General features: G+C 40.3%; 1 protein-coding gene across 15 annotated transcripts in view; it reads right to left on the bottom strand.

Moving 5' to 3' along the window:
- LOC100703246 (calcium-activated potassium channel subunit alpha-1) overlaps positions 1-17651 on the bottom strand; it is a 92859-nt gene that overhangs the window by 53035 nt on the left and 22173 nt on the right. For all 15 annotated transcript variants that reach the window (XM_025909972.1, XM_025909971.1, XM_025909974.1 and 12 more), the window contains one exon: positions 2892-2953. In XM_025909972.1, coding sequence (XP_025765757.1) covers positions 2892-2953 — 62 coding nt within the window. The remainder of the gene's footprint in view (positions 1-2891; positions 2954-17651) is intronic.

The raw sequence follows: 17651 nt of genomic DNA, 5'->3' as shown, positions 1-17651 counted from the left end.
TTGTCACATGTACTGTATATAAAAGATGGACGTAGATTCCAGGTCTAAAAAAGCCAAGTCAGTGTTCAGGTGCGCAGGCCTCAGTCACACAAGCCTCACCCGGTCGGCAACCACATAGTATCCACTGGGTGCTACAGGGAAATGTGTATTCCTCAACAGGTTGTCGAGCTAGTTAAAATCAGTCTAAGATGGTGATGCACCAAAGACGACCTCCTGATTGCTTTGGTTGCTAACAGATTGGCATAGTTTCCCATAGTCTGCATGGAAGATGTCCACTTGTCTGCAAACACTCACTAACTATCCACGAACTCTAGCGAAGCTTGAAAAATTGCGACACAAACCTACAAGTTGTGCCGTACCACTGAAACAACATGTTTCCAAAAGCACAACTTTGATTTTCAAAGTTTTTGTGTTTCCAGTTTGTGTTGCACTTTTACGGTTTTGCAAAAACTTAGCAATTAGTTGCAGAGTGTTTTCAGATAGGTCTGCATCTTCTATGCAAACTATGTGTGATGTCAGTACCTCAATGTCATAAACAATCACGAGGAGGCTTTTGCTGCAGCATCCTTTGATTGCAATTCAGTTTCATCACTGGTAACCACTGGCAACTTTTATTTGGGAAACACACATTTTTCCCTAGTGAACAGTGGTTGCAAGGTGGTTGCCAACTGGTCTCTAGGGCTATGTGACTGGGACTTAAATCTGCATTCTTTCTAATAAATTCATCAGCAAAGAGCTTATTGGTGAGTTTATGGTGTGAACTGAATAAAAAAAGGTTTTCCATTTTATAAATATAGTCAAAAAGGAGGAAAAGCAGGATATGATCTGACAGCATGATAGCTATGTCCATCTTTTATATACAGTCTAAGTTTGTTAGATGTATATGCAGTCTAGAATTTTTGAGTGTTTAAAGTCATTATTGAAATAAACAACCAAACTATTTAAAACTAAGAAGATAAAATATGTAATAGTTTGTTAGTATGGGACATCTCTCCAGCTGATCAGGTGATCCAGACTTATAAATGACAGTTACATAGAACCATGACGTCCACAGTAAGACAAAACTCAAGATTTATGAATTAGAGCTCCATGTACAGACCGAAACCTCCTCTGTGCAGCTCACAGCTCTTCTCTGAATATAAGTGGGTCTTCTATGTTGACATCTCTCTCCATGTCACTTTAAGTTAGGTCAGCCTGTCCATCATATAACAGCCTCGGCAAGGCTTGCACTAATTACAGGAAGGGCTATATCTGTTACAGTCTGCTGCCACTTGTGAGAGAGCAGCTAACTGGCTGTTCTTTGGCTCCAAGTAGTGAAAAAACAGTGTCTGAATAATAGAAAGACCTGGATGATACTGACTGAAAACTCAGGCAGAGAGCCTCATTTGGACTAATATGGATATAAGTCAGCGAGCAGGTGCTAGGGCATCAGTCCTTCTACATTTAACAATGCCTCTTCTTATGCATGACGTGTTTAAAGAGAGAGAGGTTGAACGTCATCCTCCATCAGGTGAAAAGGCACTCAGAGACACTACAGGCAAGTTCTGAGAACAGGAGGCCACAGATGGCATCGGTAAGGATGTAACTCTATCTGAGCTTGTCCAGATAATGAAATGAGATCATGCTTGCAAACCACATCAGAGCAAGCCAAGCCCTCAGCTGTACGTCTTCTTATGCAATAACAAATAAGCTGAACGTTTGCCTGCAGGAGGCTGATTATATGAGTTTACAGAGTTTTTCCCTTCTCTGCTTTTACATTACTCCCAGTGGAGACTCACTGTGGGCTTGATAGAAGCTTTTATCCTGGCGTGTTTTACCCCACTTCCTTAATGACACTTTGTGTCCAAACACCACAAGGCCACAGTAACAGTATACTGCCTCACATGTAGCTTAAAGAGCCTTCCGCTTCCTCTAGTCTGATTACCGATGGAGATTGTTTTGAACAGGAAATTTTGGACTTTCCTGCCTCTTTAAAAGTCTGATCCTTTCATTACAGAGATTAAGCAAATTTCATCTGTGAGCTCTAGCTGGTCGTCAGCGGAGATCGCAAAGGAAGACCGGAGCAGTTTACCTGGAAAATGATTGGATTAAACAACAAACAAGCAAAAAATAGCAAGCCTGTGTTCTAAATGCCATATAACCATGACAAAGCACTCAGTGTTATTAAGGCTACCTTACATGCACTTCACATTCATGTGTCTGCACTACTACAAATAGAACTACAATAGATTTTAGACTGTAATATAACAGAAATAACAGCAGGGTTATTCCTACACTTTATATTTATTTCCCTGAACTGAACTGCGGTTCTTTGTAAACTGAATTAAGCTAATTCAAACCTAACTGACTTTTTCTAATTGCACTGCGCTCCCCTACAAATTTTCCACCATTAGCTAGTTGGATCAGACATTAAACAGTCATTAACCTGCTCCAAAGTCAACATAATGTCTGATAGCACCAGTTTGTACCCATATGCGAGTGACGCGGGTATTTCTCAAGTGAATTCACAGCTGGTGAGTGACCATTACATGTCCTGCCTTCTGCACACTACACTGAGGAGTGCTTCCAGAAGTAAGGATGAGGCTGGCAACAAGACGACTTCAGACGATGACCTGAAAATTTCCCGGAGCTCATGTCTGAAAACAGGTTTTGAGGCCAAGGACAGCAAAACTGAAGAACAAACTTCTGATATCAGTTTCATTAATCCATCTTCAGACATGCTCTGATTGGTAGAGCTGCTAAGGTTACATTTCCATGAAGACTGTGTCTAGCTATGAGGTTACTGATCTTAAAGTGAGTCATATCAGTTAAACTCTCACAAAACAGGCTTAACTGTGAGCTACAGGGGGGAAAGAAAAAATTACAGAGTAAGTTTAAAGCTAATTACTTACTCAGAGGAATCTATGAAGTATATCACAAGGGCTCCGATGCTGAGTGCAAAAACGAGCACCACCTGCAGAGAATGGGAAAAAATATATATTTTTACTTTAAGGTGAAGTGGTAAAAGCAAATGAATCAGTACAGTATATACACATGTACAAGTAAGCATGTTTTTAAACTGGACAGCACTTCTTTAATCTTTAAGATGTATTGGTAAATGGACAAGAGCCACATTTGTCTCTCATTATTTCCTTTTATTTCACTATTTTAACTGATTTAACAACTTTTAGAAAATTAGAAAAACAAGTGGATTAGGTTGAAATACGATGAGCTGAAAATACAGTGTAAAAAAAAATGGAATACATTTAAAAACCGTACAGTTTACAGCATATGAATATTCGTCTTTGCCCAACAAAGAAAAAACAAAAAATCCCCAAACATTTTTTTGGTCACAGCTTCACCATAAACTGATCATCATCTGGGTTTCAGAGTCATGTCAAAACAAACCAAAAATATCTCCTGATTGTTTAATTCTGCAACATCAGAAAACCCTGAAACGCAGCATGTACGTAACAATGTTTGACATAGCAAATATTAGATGGCTATTAATCAGCAGACCTTGATGCATCTTGCCAGCCTGTTATTATTGTGTTATATAAACCAAAAAGAAAGAGTCACAGTGTCACAAACAGACTACACTGTTACTGTATATCTGACAGCATAAATAAATACGCAAGAGCTTGCCTCATCATGTAAATTGGCAGTGGAGGTGTGGGCGAAGTGACAGAACGCGGCTTCAGCTTTCGGAGATGCAGCTGAGCCTGAAGCTTCGACGCTGACAGTGAAGCAGCGCGATAATAAAAACCAGGGTGTCGCTTTTACTCTGTTCACATTGGCTTCTTCTGCAGGGAGAAGACACTGATGAATAGATCCAAGCCTGGAAGTGGCCAATAGAATCCCGGGCCGGGAGGGAGGCAGGTTGCGGGGCGATAAATATGACTGTCAGTGATGGTGAGCCGCCAGCTCTGACACAGAGTGAGCTTAGGTGAAACTTAATCACTTCTGCCAGCCCCACAGGAGTTATAACGACAGCATATCTAGTGATGGAGAAACCAAGATTGAGCTGATCCGCCTTGTTCTCACCTGACAAAACTACTAACAGTATTTGTCCAACCAAAAAAAGGCGCTAGATTATCAGAAATACAAGCCAGAAGATAAAAACCTCTAAAATCTCTAACTACAGCACATTTAAAAAAAAAAAGGAAAGTAGGCTAAAAAGCAGATAAACCAGTTTATACATCTTACATTTTGCAATGCAGCTGTTGCATAACCAGTTTTCTGCCATTTGGGGTGGGGAAGACCTAGATTTTTAATCCTTTAAACATAATGTTAATGCTACAGCATCATCAATTGACATTTATAAGTCAAAAAGCACAGCAGCTTATTAAAACCGTTGTGAAACAAGTGTCCTAATTTTCCCTTTTACAGCCAGCGCTAATGTAGACGAGGGCGCGACCCCGAGAGACACAAATAAGAACAGAAAGGTTTCTGCCAGACAGCAGAACAAATGTTCTACATCCCGAAATACACTAGCAGGTTATCTGCAAGCCTACCTGGCTTTCATCTATTTAGAAATGACACAATGGCCATCCTGAACAAGAAACCAATGGGCATGCATAATGAATGAACCCCGGTTAATTCATTTCCATGATGTGAAATTGTATTGTCAACCTGCAACCACTGATGGCTCTGTAATGACAAAAAGCACCCGCATGCATTTTTAATCATCCCCTCTTCTTTCAAAGCCAGGAAATCTCTTTATGCCTCTGACTGTCCCAGTTTAGAAACTGGAAACAATGTTGCTGCAACCCTAGAAATGCTAATGCCACCAGAAGACGACGACTCAGCAACGGCAGTAAATAACACACTCAGGCCGTTACACTGACTGGGCAGTCATGACTCAGTTTGTCAATGAAGCGACATCAGGCAGTGCCAGCGTTCATCATTCATCTCTGTCATCCCATAATGATGCATCACATCTGTATATTCAGCCTCCCTCGGATGTTTGCTGGCAGATGGCTCCACCCACAAGGGGGCACAGTGAGCTCACAGAGAGGACTGACCACTCCTGCATGATAACCAAGGGAGCTGCCAAGATATACTCAACTCAAATTTGCATTTATTTTTTGACAACACACTCTTACTAAATGCGAGCGGAGACTGCAAGTCAAGAAGAAACTTGCATTAAAAGAAATCATTTTCCCAGAAATTTAAACAACTGTTCAGTGCCAGGATGAAAAACTTTGCATCTTTACGGGCAGGTTTCAAGTCATGCCACAAGTCAATGGAGGCAAATCCAAGAACTTTTAAGTCAGAGTGTGCTCAAGTTATTTGAAACAAGTCAGAGTCAGTTCATGTCTGTCACAGAAAGACTCAAGTCAAGTCGTTAAAGCACAAAGCACTAAACAGAGTCAGAATTTAAAAATGATCTTTTTAAATCAGTTTTAAGTATTTGGTTACGCAGCTGAAAGGAAGCACTTTTGATCTCTTGGTGTTAGATTTTTCAGTTGGGTCTTCATGTTGCACTTGGTGATGCACAGATATATTATCTAAACATTGTCATTGGTGACTATTATCAGCCTATTTTCAAATGAGATGACATTCACCACTGTCACTGGTTGATATTTATTCACTGAGTCGCATCAGTTGTAAATGGTTACATTGTCAGAGACGGTATGATGAACGGGCAGCACGGCGTTACGGATACAACCAGCTGGAGCCTTCCTGTGTGAAGTCTGCGTGTTCTCTCCGTGCTTCAGTGGTTTCTCTCTGGGTGCAGTCCAAAGAAGTGAGTGGGTTAAGCTAATTAGCCAACCTAAATTAGCCGTAGGTGTGAATGTGAGCATGAATAGTTATCAGTCTACGTGTTGTCCAGGGTGTACCCCACCTTTCACACTATGACAGCAGGAATAGGCTCCAGTGCCCCACAGCTACCGTGGATTGGATCAGCAGAGTGTCATGACTGTGATAAAGAGGTGGGAATCTTTAAACCTCTAACTTATTTAGTTTTTTAACACCTGGCATAAAAAGTGAATTAAAAAACATTAACCTTTGTGTCTTGGGACAAGGTTTGGCTTTTGCACTGCACCCATGACTAATGTTATCAAGTATTTCTTGATTTAAACGTGAAAAAGGTTTTAAGTAGGGTTGGTTTTAAGATTTTATCACTTGTATGTCTAAGGCTATTAAGAAAAAATACTAAAACTTGGAATTTAATCTGAAAGAAAACTCACAAGAGAAAGCTTAACTATCTGCGAACCATTTAAATTCATTAACCAAGCACATCTGCACAAATAATTGACCAATTCAATAAGAAATAAATAGATAGAAAAGAACAAATTTAATTTTTGACTCCAATATCATCAGTGATGCTGTCTATGGTGTGCAGGGCTACAGAGTACACAAGCAGGTCTCAAGCCTTCAGAAGGCAACCTGCAAACATCAAAAAACCCACTCATTCTCCTCCACTCTTCCTGAAGTGTGACTCATCATCATCATGTACATACGAGAGCCAGCATCTAACACAAAAACTTTTATTTTAATAATAGTTAAACGTGGTAAAAATTGGTAAAAGGAAATGAAGGAGGTGAAGACTGACAGTAGCAGAAATTCAGTTTTATGAGAATCCGATAAATTAATTTTTCCCCATTAAGAAACCCATAAATAACTGGTTCAAATAAAGGATCTGCATCTCTGCTCATTAAGATTTTTGTTGAGGAAGAAATTTGCTAATTCTGCAATGGAAGTCTCTCTTCCCCCTACAGCCCTGAGGAGAACCAGTGACCAGTTTGCCCCACGTTCTCTTAAAGCGTGTAGTAAATGTAGGATCTTGATAAACAGTGGATGCATTGAGAGTTGGGTACAGCACTGCTTAATCCCATTTGTTCATGGGAGCAGAAATCTCTGACCTAATGTTCCTTATGGATGACTGTCCCACAGCAGCTTCAACCACCACACGGTGATGCTTTCCAAAATAAAATGACCTAAGGACTACCCCGGGAAACTCCAGCCAGCCCATCTGTCTGACCTCAAATGCTACATTGATTCATGAGGTACAGAAACGCACAAGAGAGACTGAATAAATCAATGTGCTATCATTGAGCTGAAAAGTATTTGTAACGCACAAGGCAAGATAAGGTTAAACTTCAGATTAGTTTTTTTAGAGGACAAAGCACAAAATTACAATTGCTGCAGTCTCATATATATAAATATATATTTATGTTTTTTTACTTCACTGAAAACTGATTTGGGATTTCTGTATGGCATGGGAAGATACTGAGTTTCTGTAGTTTTAGAGCAGCTGTAAACGTCTGAGGTCGGCCTTGGTCTGTGAACAATGCTGTAGAGTCTTTATGACTGTTCTCAATAACTAGGCTTCATCCTTTTCCTGGGGTGATAACAGCAAATTAGCATGTTTACAACAACAGCTGTAAACGTGACTGAGTGCAGCCTTGACAAACACAGACAATGGATGAACATCTTAGACATTTACAGTGTCATTACTGACACAGTGTTGTTTCAGTGGGCAGCGCATGCAGTAGGAAAACCCAAGATTAGAGAGATGTTATAACTGGCCACCTGATTGATAGTCAACTCCAAGCTGTAAATGATTTCTGAGTAATGTTTGCACCCAGCAACAGTTTAGAAACCACAAACATATCTGCAGTTTTAGTCCTATCTTGTATTTTCATTACAGCAAGTAGCTGATATGTTCTATCTTCTATTAAGGACATCTTTGTTATTGCTGAATGTGGTTGAAATGGCCATTTGAATAGTCTAGAGGTGACACTGCAAATGGGAAGGGAAAATAAAGTCTTACAACAACAATAATAAACCAAATAATACACGAAATCACCCTAAATCTGCTGTACATGTTCATCACTAACAGACTAATAAAAAAGTTTTATTAGTATTTTAGTGATTTACAATTACAATTTTGTCAATGAGTAGTTATAACTTTCCGAGCATCAGCAGACACAATTAAATATATTTCGATTTTGTTGCCAGGCTGTTTACTGCTATTTTATTTTTTTAGGTTCTAGCACACACACACACACACACACACACACACACACACACACAGTTCAGCAGTCTTAATGTTACATTCATCATTCTGGCAATATTGATTTAAACTTTAATTGTTTAAAGAAATAAAGCATTTAAATACTAATATAGTCAAAGTGTAGTTAAAGTAAACACCCATGTGTGTAATACAATATGCACTACTGCAAATAGCAAGCTTCTTTTGGTTTAGAGCAATGGGGTCGCCACAGTAGATGGATCTGGATTTTCATATAGGATGCCCTTTCAGGTGCAACCATCCCAGGAATTTCGAATTTTCTCGAACCATGGCTCTTTAGAGTATAAGGCCAAACTGTTACCACAAATATTGACTTTAAAAAATATTTTTGACTTCAGAAAACAGATAGCAATGCTTAATAAGAGTAAAAACAACTTATTAAAAAGTTTAAGAAAGTCTGACAGCTGTGTGGAGCTCTGGACTTCTGATCCTGTGTAACAAATGATTTATTACAACAGTAACGTTTGCACGTCTCTGTTAAATGCACGCTGTACGAATGCAATAACCGCAAACCACTTTGAAACCCTACACTGTAACCTACGCTACAACCTCACATGCACCTCCTTGGAAATATGTAAAACATGTCACCTCAACGCCGCCTGCAATCATTGTGAGAAGGCCAATTGACTTTTTAACCACAGTTTTGGAATTTATCAGTGAGAGAATAACAAACATGACATCAATATAAGCACAGATTTCAGCACATTCCTGAATGCAGACTGTTGAAATGATCGCAATGGACATAAACGAATTTACAAAAACTGGACAAATATGGTTTTTTGCCAAAAAATGAAGATTGGGGATACAAAAGGTGAAATTGGTTCTATGTATTGTTTTTATTTGGCACCGCTTCTAAAACACTGGGCCACAACCTCAAGGTAATAAACACATTAACAATGACATAGGTGTCTTTCGTAGGTTAAGTCATAGGCTGTGCAAAGATTCATCGCAGAGGTCTACATTGACCACTAAACTGTGACCAATGGGAGCTCAACTGTCTTAGATTTACAAAATTAGCCTGTGATTTACCACAAGCTCCTGATCCCTGTTCTCTCTGTGTGTCATGAACAGCAAAGTTCAGTAGATTTAGCCTCCACTGTGATGCCATGTGCGTAAATGTGGACAATTCTCATTTTGGAGATGCACACCATGGATCTTATTAATCTTATCCATATAAAATGCATTTTCCATATTAACCCTTAGGTCCACTGTACATCGATAAAAATACTTCTCCTAACTTAGATATTTTTAGAATGCAGGAAAAGGCACGCTACACCTCAGAAGCATGAGAGTTGGCAACCCAATCACAATCAATGGGCGTTACCTGTGATCAAAAGGTTTTATTTTTTTCCCATTTTTTTCATTCATGCTCTTCAACCCCACTAACAGACATGAACCAAGGTATGCTTCATCGAGGTACGAAGCAAATCATGGATTTAGAGAATCTTGACGCCTGTACACAGCAAGGATGATCTGCTCACAAATAGAATACTTTCCATCAACCCATCAAAACAGTTCCTAAATAAGAAAAAGTGACCTCTCCCTGGAAATAATGCATATAAAAGAATTACAGATAGGGCCTTGAAGAGACAACTCTGCCCCTGTATTCACTGGCTATGCCTGCATGTGCCCCATGCTTGTGGTGACAGGCAAAAACACAACATGCATACTAATGTGGTCTTGGATAGTGCTCCCGAAGCCCAGCACCCTCCTCAAGCATGATCTTAATATAACCTATCCAGCATGTGTTTCATAAACAGTCCACTGCCCCATCTGCCTGAATTCATGATGAAACTGTTTAAATTACAGCAGGAGAAGAAAGTCGCTCTCCTGTGTTTTGTGTCATTCAAGCAGGAAACCCACATTTGGACTGTAACATTTTGACAGCATCCTAACCATTAACGACATAAGAGTCTACAATCTCCCATTATGCGCAATGCGTTGTTAATTTTCATATTACTCAGTTCCTTTTTTTTAAGATTTTCTCTAAAATAATAAGAACTTGATTACATTCAGTTTTCAATTTGAAGAAATAATGAAGACAAAGTGAAGCCTGAGTGGGCTGCCTTCATTAGCGTCAACACTGTCGGTCACTTCATTCGCAGTAATGTGCCGAGATATGCACAGCATCGGATCTAATTGAAAACCTGAATCTGCGTTTGGCATAAAATGTGACAAGAAAACAATCGGATTTATATAACGGGTTAAAGCCACTGACGACAGCAGCAGAAGGATGATAAGCGCTGCACAGACGATCCCCAGACGATCCCCAGACGCCTGTGTGGGGTAAGAAATTAGCTCATCGTGTGTCATTCTGATCATGCCTTGGGCTTTGTCAGTCCGGTGATTCATGACTAAGGCAAGGCTCAAGGACACAGAGCTGGACAGGTTCAATGTCCCGAGATCAGTGGCTCTGCCAAAGGCATTTCTTCTCCCCTCTGGACTTGCTTATGACAGACTGATCAGTAGGAGCAGAATGACTAAAACATGGGGTTTTTGTCTCATAAGAGTCATTCAAATGTTCTAAAAACATGAAGGATAGTACATAAAACCTCCGTGCTTAGTCTTTAGCTTAAAAAATAAATACATTAAGTTAATTTTACTGTAGGTCATCTTCCCATCCAGAGATAAATGCAACCCCCAGTGGTTTCTTCCTGTTGCTGTAAGTCCAGCTTATCTAATATCAAACCACATTTAGTAACTTTAGCAACATTCTATTGGAGAGAGAAGACACACTATGCTCCCTATGCTTTTTTTTTTTCTTACCCTTCTTAATATCTCTCTGCAAATTACCTTGTTAGTGCAAAAACTGCCAAAATGTGTTATCTTTGGAATTTTTCACATATTCACTGAAATAAATCATGTTTTTTTGTAACAGGCTGCTAGTAACAAAGTGCCTAAAGATACAATTTAATGATTCATAGGCTGGTGTTAAGTACCTAGCAAGAAAACAACTAACATTTCCCCTGAAAGTGGATAGGTACAAGAACTGCATTGGAAATTAGTGAAAAAGCAGCCAAAGAAAAACATCTGGATAACGCCTGGATTACTATTACTCAAGACCACTTGGAGCCTATCCCAGCTGCCATAGGGCAAGAAACAGGTTACACTGGACAGGTCCCAGGGCCAACGCAGAGACAAACAACTATTCACACTCACATTCACACCTAACGGCAATTTAGAATCACCACTTAACGAAACCCCACTAACTGCATGCCTTTGGGCTGTGGGAGGAAGCCAGAGTACGAGGAGAAAACCCATAAAGACACGGGGAGAACATGCAAACTCCATGATGGTGGATTTGAACCAAGCAAGAAAAACATGAAGAAACGAAGGCTGGCTCAAGACTTTTTCACAGTACTGTATAAAAGACTGAACTACCGGAAAAAACACCAAGTCACCAAGAAAAATTACGGTGCATGCAAATCCGATACATGCAAACACATATTCCTGCTCACTTTATACTGTGAAACTGTAAATTTACTGTTTAGCCATTGCAGAGCAATGAAAGACTACACCTAACACCTTGGTGTTGTACTGTACGCCTCTGCCAACAAGTTGCAGTTTAAATCCACACCTGTCCTTACTCATAATACATGTAGCAAATATACTCATGGATTAGCTAGCCGCCACAGATTAAATGGTCTGCACGTATACACTGCAGTGTCTTTGAACCTTGGCATGACTTTCTCCTCCACCCATTCAAAGACACTCATCATATACCAGCTGGGGCTGTGCTGCCATGAAAGGCGCTTATCTGCCACTTGGAGCAACTTGAGGTTCAGTCTTGCCCAAGAACACTTGGCATGTGGAGTGGCCAGGGATTAAACCACCAACCCTGCAATTTGTAGACAAGACACTCTAAGATTAGCGTCACCAATTCAGCATCTGACTAAATGTGAAATATGGTCTCAGTGTCCCCTTCTGTTCCTCACTTACGGCACTGAATAAGAGCAGTGAAATTGACCTTTAAGATATGAAATCACTTCATAAGTTTAAGACTTTCAATAGTTGTGAGTTTTTTTCTCCATAGTTTGCAGGTAAATGCTTTATTTATGGTAAAAAACAAAAAAAAACGTGTTGCTACAGTGACCCCGACCTTAGCTGCAATCTTACTGTTTGTGTTTGCTCACCTCCAGTGTGTCCAAAAAAAAGCAATCCTTCTGTTTGATATTCTTTTCAAGGAATTGTAGAAAGTTTCAGAGAGTCAAATTTGGTAAGACGCCAAAATCATTAAATGAATATTTTGTTTAAGTAGCCAAAAAATGTCAGTGTTTTCAGTGTGCTTTGAGTTGACATAATAGCGACGGATCAGATGGCTCCAGATCCTTGGGACGGTACAGTAGAATCAAGTCTACTCTGACAGTCCCACACGCTGTAGCAGTTTACAATTCAGAACTCAACGAATGTTGACAAAATGACAATCATGCTCCGGGTCTCACACCTGAACCTGACGGGTTGCCTTTGGGCTTGAAAACGGGGATTTTTACAACAGCTAGATCACCAGTGATCAGTCTGTCATCGAGAGAAACTTGAGGTTCTTGTGGAGGGGATTGAGCCACCAATCCTGCAATTTGTAGACAATGCACTCTAAGATTAGTGTCCCCAACTCAGTATCTGAATGTGAACTATGGTCACAATGTCCCTTCTGTTCCTGAGTTATGGTATGCTGGAGCTATGGTGTAAACTGCTCGCATCACCGGTGATGATCCCCCACACACAACTTGGGAGGGTTTGAAAGAGGAATTGATGTTTGCACTCTCCACATGTTCGAGAAATTGCAGAACACACTGTGTAAGAGGTCAGAACGGGACTTCCAGGAAACAAGCTAAAGCAGCAGCTACGCTGGGAGCTGTTGGACATGCCTGAGAAAATGACCTTGAACCCCAGACTGACCAAATTTAAGTTAGATAAAGCTTTTGATCATCCTGGATCCGTTCTCATTGTAACAATTTGTACTGTTACAGAGGTAGTTGCTCATATTAAACACAATCAAAGATGCAAATAATGAGATCCGCACATGTACAAGCAATCCTGACAGTGGGAAAAACTGAAAAACTGGAGGGAAAAACTGTGCTCTAAATCAGATTCAGATATTTTTCTACTAGATATGTTTAATGAAGTTAGAAACAAAAATGAGTCCGCCATAACCACTGAACTGTATATTGGTTACACTTCACATTCTGACATGTTAGGGGGCATTGCACTATGAACAGAATAGAAATGTACTGCTCTTTAAATTTACTGGGAATACCTGGAAACTCTTACAGATGCAGTGGATGTCAGGAGTGGCTGAATGTAATACTCAGACTTGTACTGCATCACTCGGAAACCTTTCCCAGTATGAGTACAAGGTGCAGACAGCACAGTATTCAGAGCAGGATTTCATCAGTTTCTTTTGTGCCTGCGATTTTCGCACTCATGAGTAAAACCAGAGGGTTTAAGGGATTTCTCTCTCGTCTTGTCAATAAAAGCAGATTATTCCTTTGTCCTCTAGGCTTCCTGCCGTGCTGCATTCAGCTGCTTCCACATCAGGGATCGCTACGCACATTACAGCAGATCCTGAGGGATAGACCTGCTGTTATTATTATTATAACATAATCTTTGCCAAATCCGAATGTGCCCCGGCCCGTACACTGAAAAGCAGCAGAGTTTACAGGCTATTAAGCACTACTTTGCAACGTATACAAAACATGCAACAACATATACAAAACATCTGTATTCAGAATATTTTACTTTAAGCTTCTTTGAGTTTCCTGGGCTGATGAATAAATATCTTGGCTGTCAATTAAGAGACCTTTACTACTAAGTCGTATACCCTATACTAAGACAGTCTTTTCATTTGACCCATCTATGGATCCAAGACATTGCATCCAAAGGTGAAAGGCCCAAAATTTTTTTGAACTATAACGTGTAGATTTTGTGGACAATTCATATCACATGCAACCCAGTTGATCAACCACAAAACTAGCCACTACAACCACTGCTTACCCAGAAACTGTCAACAGCTTAGAGCTCCACTTATACATGTTACTAAGACTTTTGGCATTACCATTTCTGACCTTATACCTACATAGTAAAATGTATGTCAGTGCAACCAAAAACTATTCTGACTTACTGTCTATGATCGGGACATTTTGTTAAAGGTAACTCAGTTTGTTAAATATAGGAAGACATCTTTGGTACTAAAAACAATTTATCTCAGGAGGATTATTCAAGTGTGCACTTGAAAAAGATGGTTGTAACCACCAGGATATCACCCACTAGTTTGTGGATTCACTTTAGACCATATATGGACAAGGAGGCGGAGTCCCAAGTGACCAGCTAAAGCTAGCAGCCAGCTAATATACAGCCTTGTTAATGATTGAGAAGAAACAAAAATAAAATACAAGAAAGCAAAAACGGATCATGCATTTCTTGAAAGAATCTTTAGTACAATTTACAATGCAAATAGTAATTTGTCAGATATCTGCAAAAAAAATGCACTCATTCCATACAGTTTTCATCAAGGTGAAATTAGCAACATAAGTTACAAACTTTGGAACTAGGACTAGAAAATGAAGCAAACTAAATGATTTTGATGCTGATTTGATTTTTGTCTTTAAATGTTATTTAAATCATTGTTATAGACAATGTGGTTATTTTCAAGAGTTAATGTTTTTGTATCTATTTAACAAGATTCCAGTCAGAAAGTACCTAATTCACAGCCACTGTGTATCCAATCTGTAGCTGCTGATCTTGTAGTTACATATGACACATCCTCTGGTTTCCACAGTTGATATAAACAACTTTACACTGTATGGAGAATTTGAAAATTGTTTTTGGAAATTAAGGGAGGCACAAGACATCGGTTCCTGGTACAAAGTTCCTGGTTCGTTGGTAGCTCATTAAAAGTTTTCATTCCTGCTGGGAAACAAAGAGCCTGGAGCTGCTGCAAAGCACTGCAACTTCACAGCAGAGCTGTGCCGTCAACCACAACAGTTTACAGTCTTAGCTGTACTCATTTCTGAGTCATAACCTGTTACATCTGAGCGCACAGACGTGAAACGCGTATTTTTAGATTTACACTTAAAGTCATTTACAATGTCAAAAACAAATATATTTTAAAAGCCTTTTTTATGATCATGTGTCAGTTACAGTGTGTCATTTTCTCCACACACATACAAACACATGCGTACACAAATAGTAATAGAGTGTGTATGATGATGGCATTATAATTATTAACACCATTTTAGCAAACACTCTGGTGTTGAAAACAGCAGGTCAAAAAATAACCAGTGAACTTTCGCACCAGCTGCTGTCCAAATTACAGTATGTGGCAGCTTGATACCCACTGATTTATGTTTTATTTATAAATAATACTTTCACTTAATGCAACATGCTGCAAACAAACTCCAACTGTGGGAACAGAAATGAATTAAGATCTTTTTTTTATGTTGTGTAGAAACAGAAAATCAAAGGAACATCAGCACTATATTGTGCAGGGAACACCAGAGAGGAAAATGCTTGTTGTTGTTGTTGTTGTTGTTGGCAATAAGCAATATACTCTTGAGAATTAAAGCTTGCCTGGGGAAGAGCCTGAAGTGTTTCTTCAGTCGCTAACACTTCCTGATTCACTCCACAACCCAGCATCAACACACATCAGTACAGCTGTGTGCTGCTCAGTGAACTTCAAAACATGCAACGTCCAAAAAATGAATAACACAAACAAACAGAGAGGCTGAAAAACAGGTTCAATGGTTTGTGAGTGAACTTAACTTTTTAGATTCTCTGTTTGTTTTTCAGAGATAGGAAAACAAACAGAGAGGCTGTTCCACCAGGCAGGGGCGGGTATACTTGTATCCCCCCAGTTCACTGCCTGTACATTGGGTGGTTTTCCCAGTGGACGAGAGCGTTGCTTCCCTGCGCCTTTGGGTCCTGACTGTCGTTCGTGCCTATAGGCCAAATGACAGCTCAGAGTAGCCAGCCTTCTTAGAGTCTCAGGGTGGGCTGCTGGAGAGTGCTCCACCCAAGAAACTCTATTGTTCTGCTGGGAGACTTGAACGCTGACGTGGCTGGGAGGGACTTGGAGGAACGGCCTGTCGGATTTGAACCCGAGTGGTGTCCTATCATTGGGCTTTTGTGCTTATCAGTTTGTCCATAACAAACACCATGTTCAAGCATAAGGGTGTTCATAAGTGCACACGGCACCAGGACACCCTAGGTCGTAGGCGGATGATCGATTTTGTAATCATACTATCAGATCTGCAGCTGCATGTTTTGGACACTCTAGTGAAGAGAGGTGCTGAGCTAGATCAGGTGGCGGGGAAAGATGTTGGACAGAGCTGGTGTATCCAAACATATTGTCTTGATTGTTGGTTGGACTTGGTTGTTTCTGTTGATCTGGAAGTAGCATATTGGCGGCAGTAAGTCGGACTTGTTTCCAGTGGGTCTTAGACGCTACCAGGGCTGCCATTTGTTCATAGTTTTTATGGCTAGAATACTTATGTGTAGCCAAGTGGTGGAAGGTCTTCGCTTTAGTGGTCTCAGGATTTCATCTTTCAGCCAAGTGTGAAGTGGTGGGAATGAATATTAGCACCTCCAAGTCCGAGACCATGGTTGTCAGCTGGAAAGGGTGGAGTGCCCACTGTCGGTCAGGGACGAGTTACTGCCCCAAGTGGAGGAGTTCAAGTGTCTCGGGGTCTTGTTAACGAGTGAGGGGAGAGTGGCACTTTTATGCTCAGCTCTCTGTTGTATCGAAATTAGAGCTGAGCATAAAAGCGAAGCTGTCGATTTACCGATCAATATACGTTCCTACCCTAACCAAATATGGTCACGAGCTTTGGGTACTGACTAAAAGAATGAGGTCGTGGACACAAGCAGCAGAAATGAGTTTCCTTCGAAGAGCAGCTGGGTTATTCGAGAGGGAGTAGAACTGCTGCTCCTCCACATCAAAAGGAGACAGGTAGTTGGGCCATCTGACTAGGATGCCTCCTGGACACATCCTAGGTTAGGTATTCTGGGCATGTCCTACCAGGAGTAGGTCCAGCAGCAGACCCAGGAATGTCTCGGTGTCCCCCCCGAATAAGCTGGAGGAGGTCTCTGGGGTGAGAGGAGTGCTTAGACTGCTCCCTCAGTGACCCACACCCAGATAAGCAGCAGAAAATGGATATATGAATGGTTTGTGAGTGTATTATTAGAGTGTATTAACAAATAGAACTTCTAAGGCTCCTCAGTCAGGTGTAATGGGTCAAGAACATGCCTGCTGTGCTGTGAAATGTGTTGGTTATGTTTTAAAAACTAAATGGAGATGTCCAGCAGCAGCAGTGTAAGTATAGAGACGTGCAGTAAGCCATGAAAGCAGTGAATCACAGAGTTCTCCTGAGGAGGCCTAAAAAGTGTTGCACTTAAAATGTGTGGATAAATGGATCCTTTTTTTAAATCTATCTTTTAGATCACCTTTAAACTCTTCATACACTGTGTGAAATTCATGATAAGTAACCATTTTCTCTTCGAATGAAAAATCTATGGCACCAAATATTGTTGAAGTAGCTGTGTTGATAAAACATTTTTCCAGCCTCCCACTGAAAAATCACTAACAACATGAAAGGTTACAAAAGATACTTGAAGGCCACAACCCAAGTTACTTTCC

Source organism: Oreochromis niloticus, linkage group LG8 (genome assembly GCF_001858045.2).
Source record: "Oreochromis niloticus isolate F11D_XX linkage group LG8, O_niloticus_UMD_NMBU, whole genome shotgun sequence".
NCBI classification, from domain to species: domain Eukaryota; kingdom Metazoa; phylum Chordata; class Actinopteri; order Cichliformes; family Cichlidae; genus Oreochromis; species Oreochromis niloticus.
The sequence above is the reverse complement of the archived record's forward strand: the minus strand, read 5'-3'. Positions and strand labels throughout refer to the sequence as shown.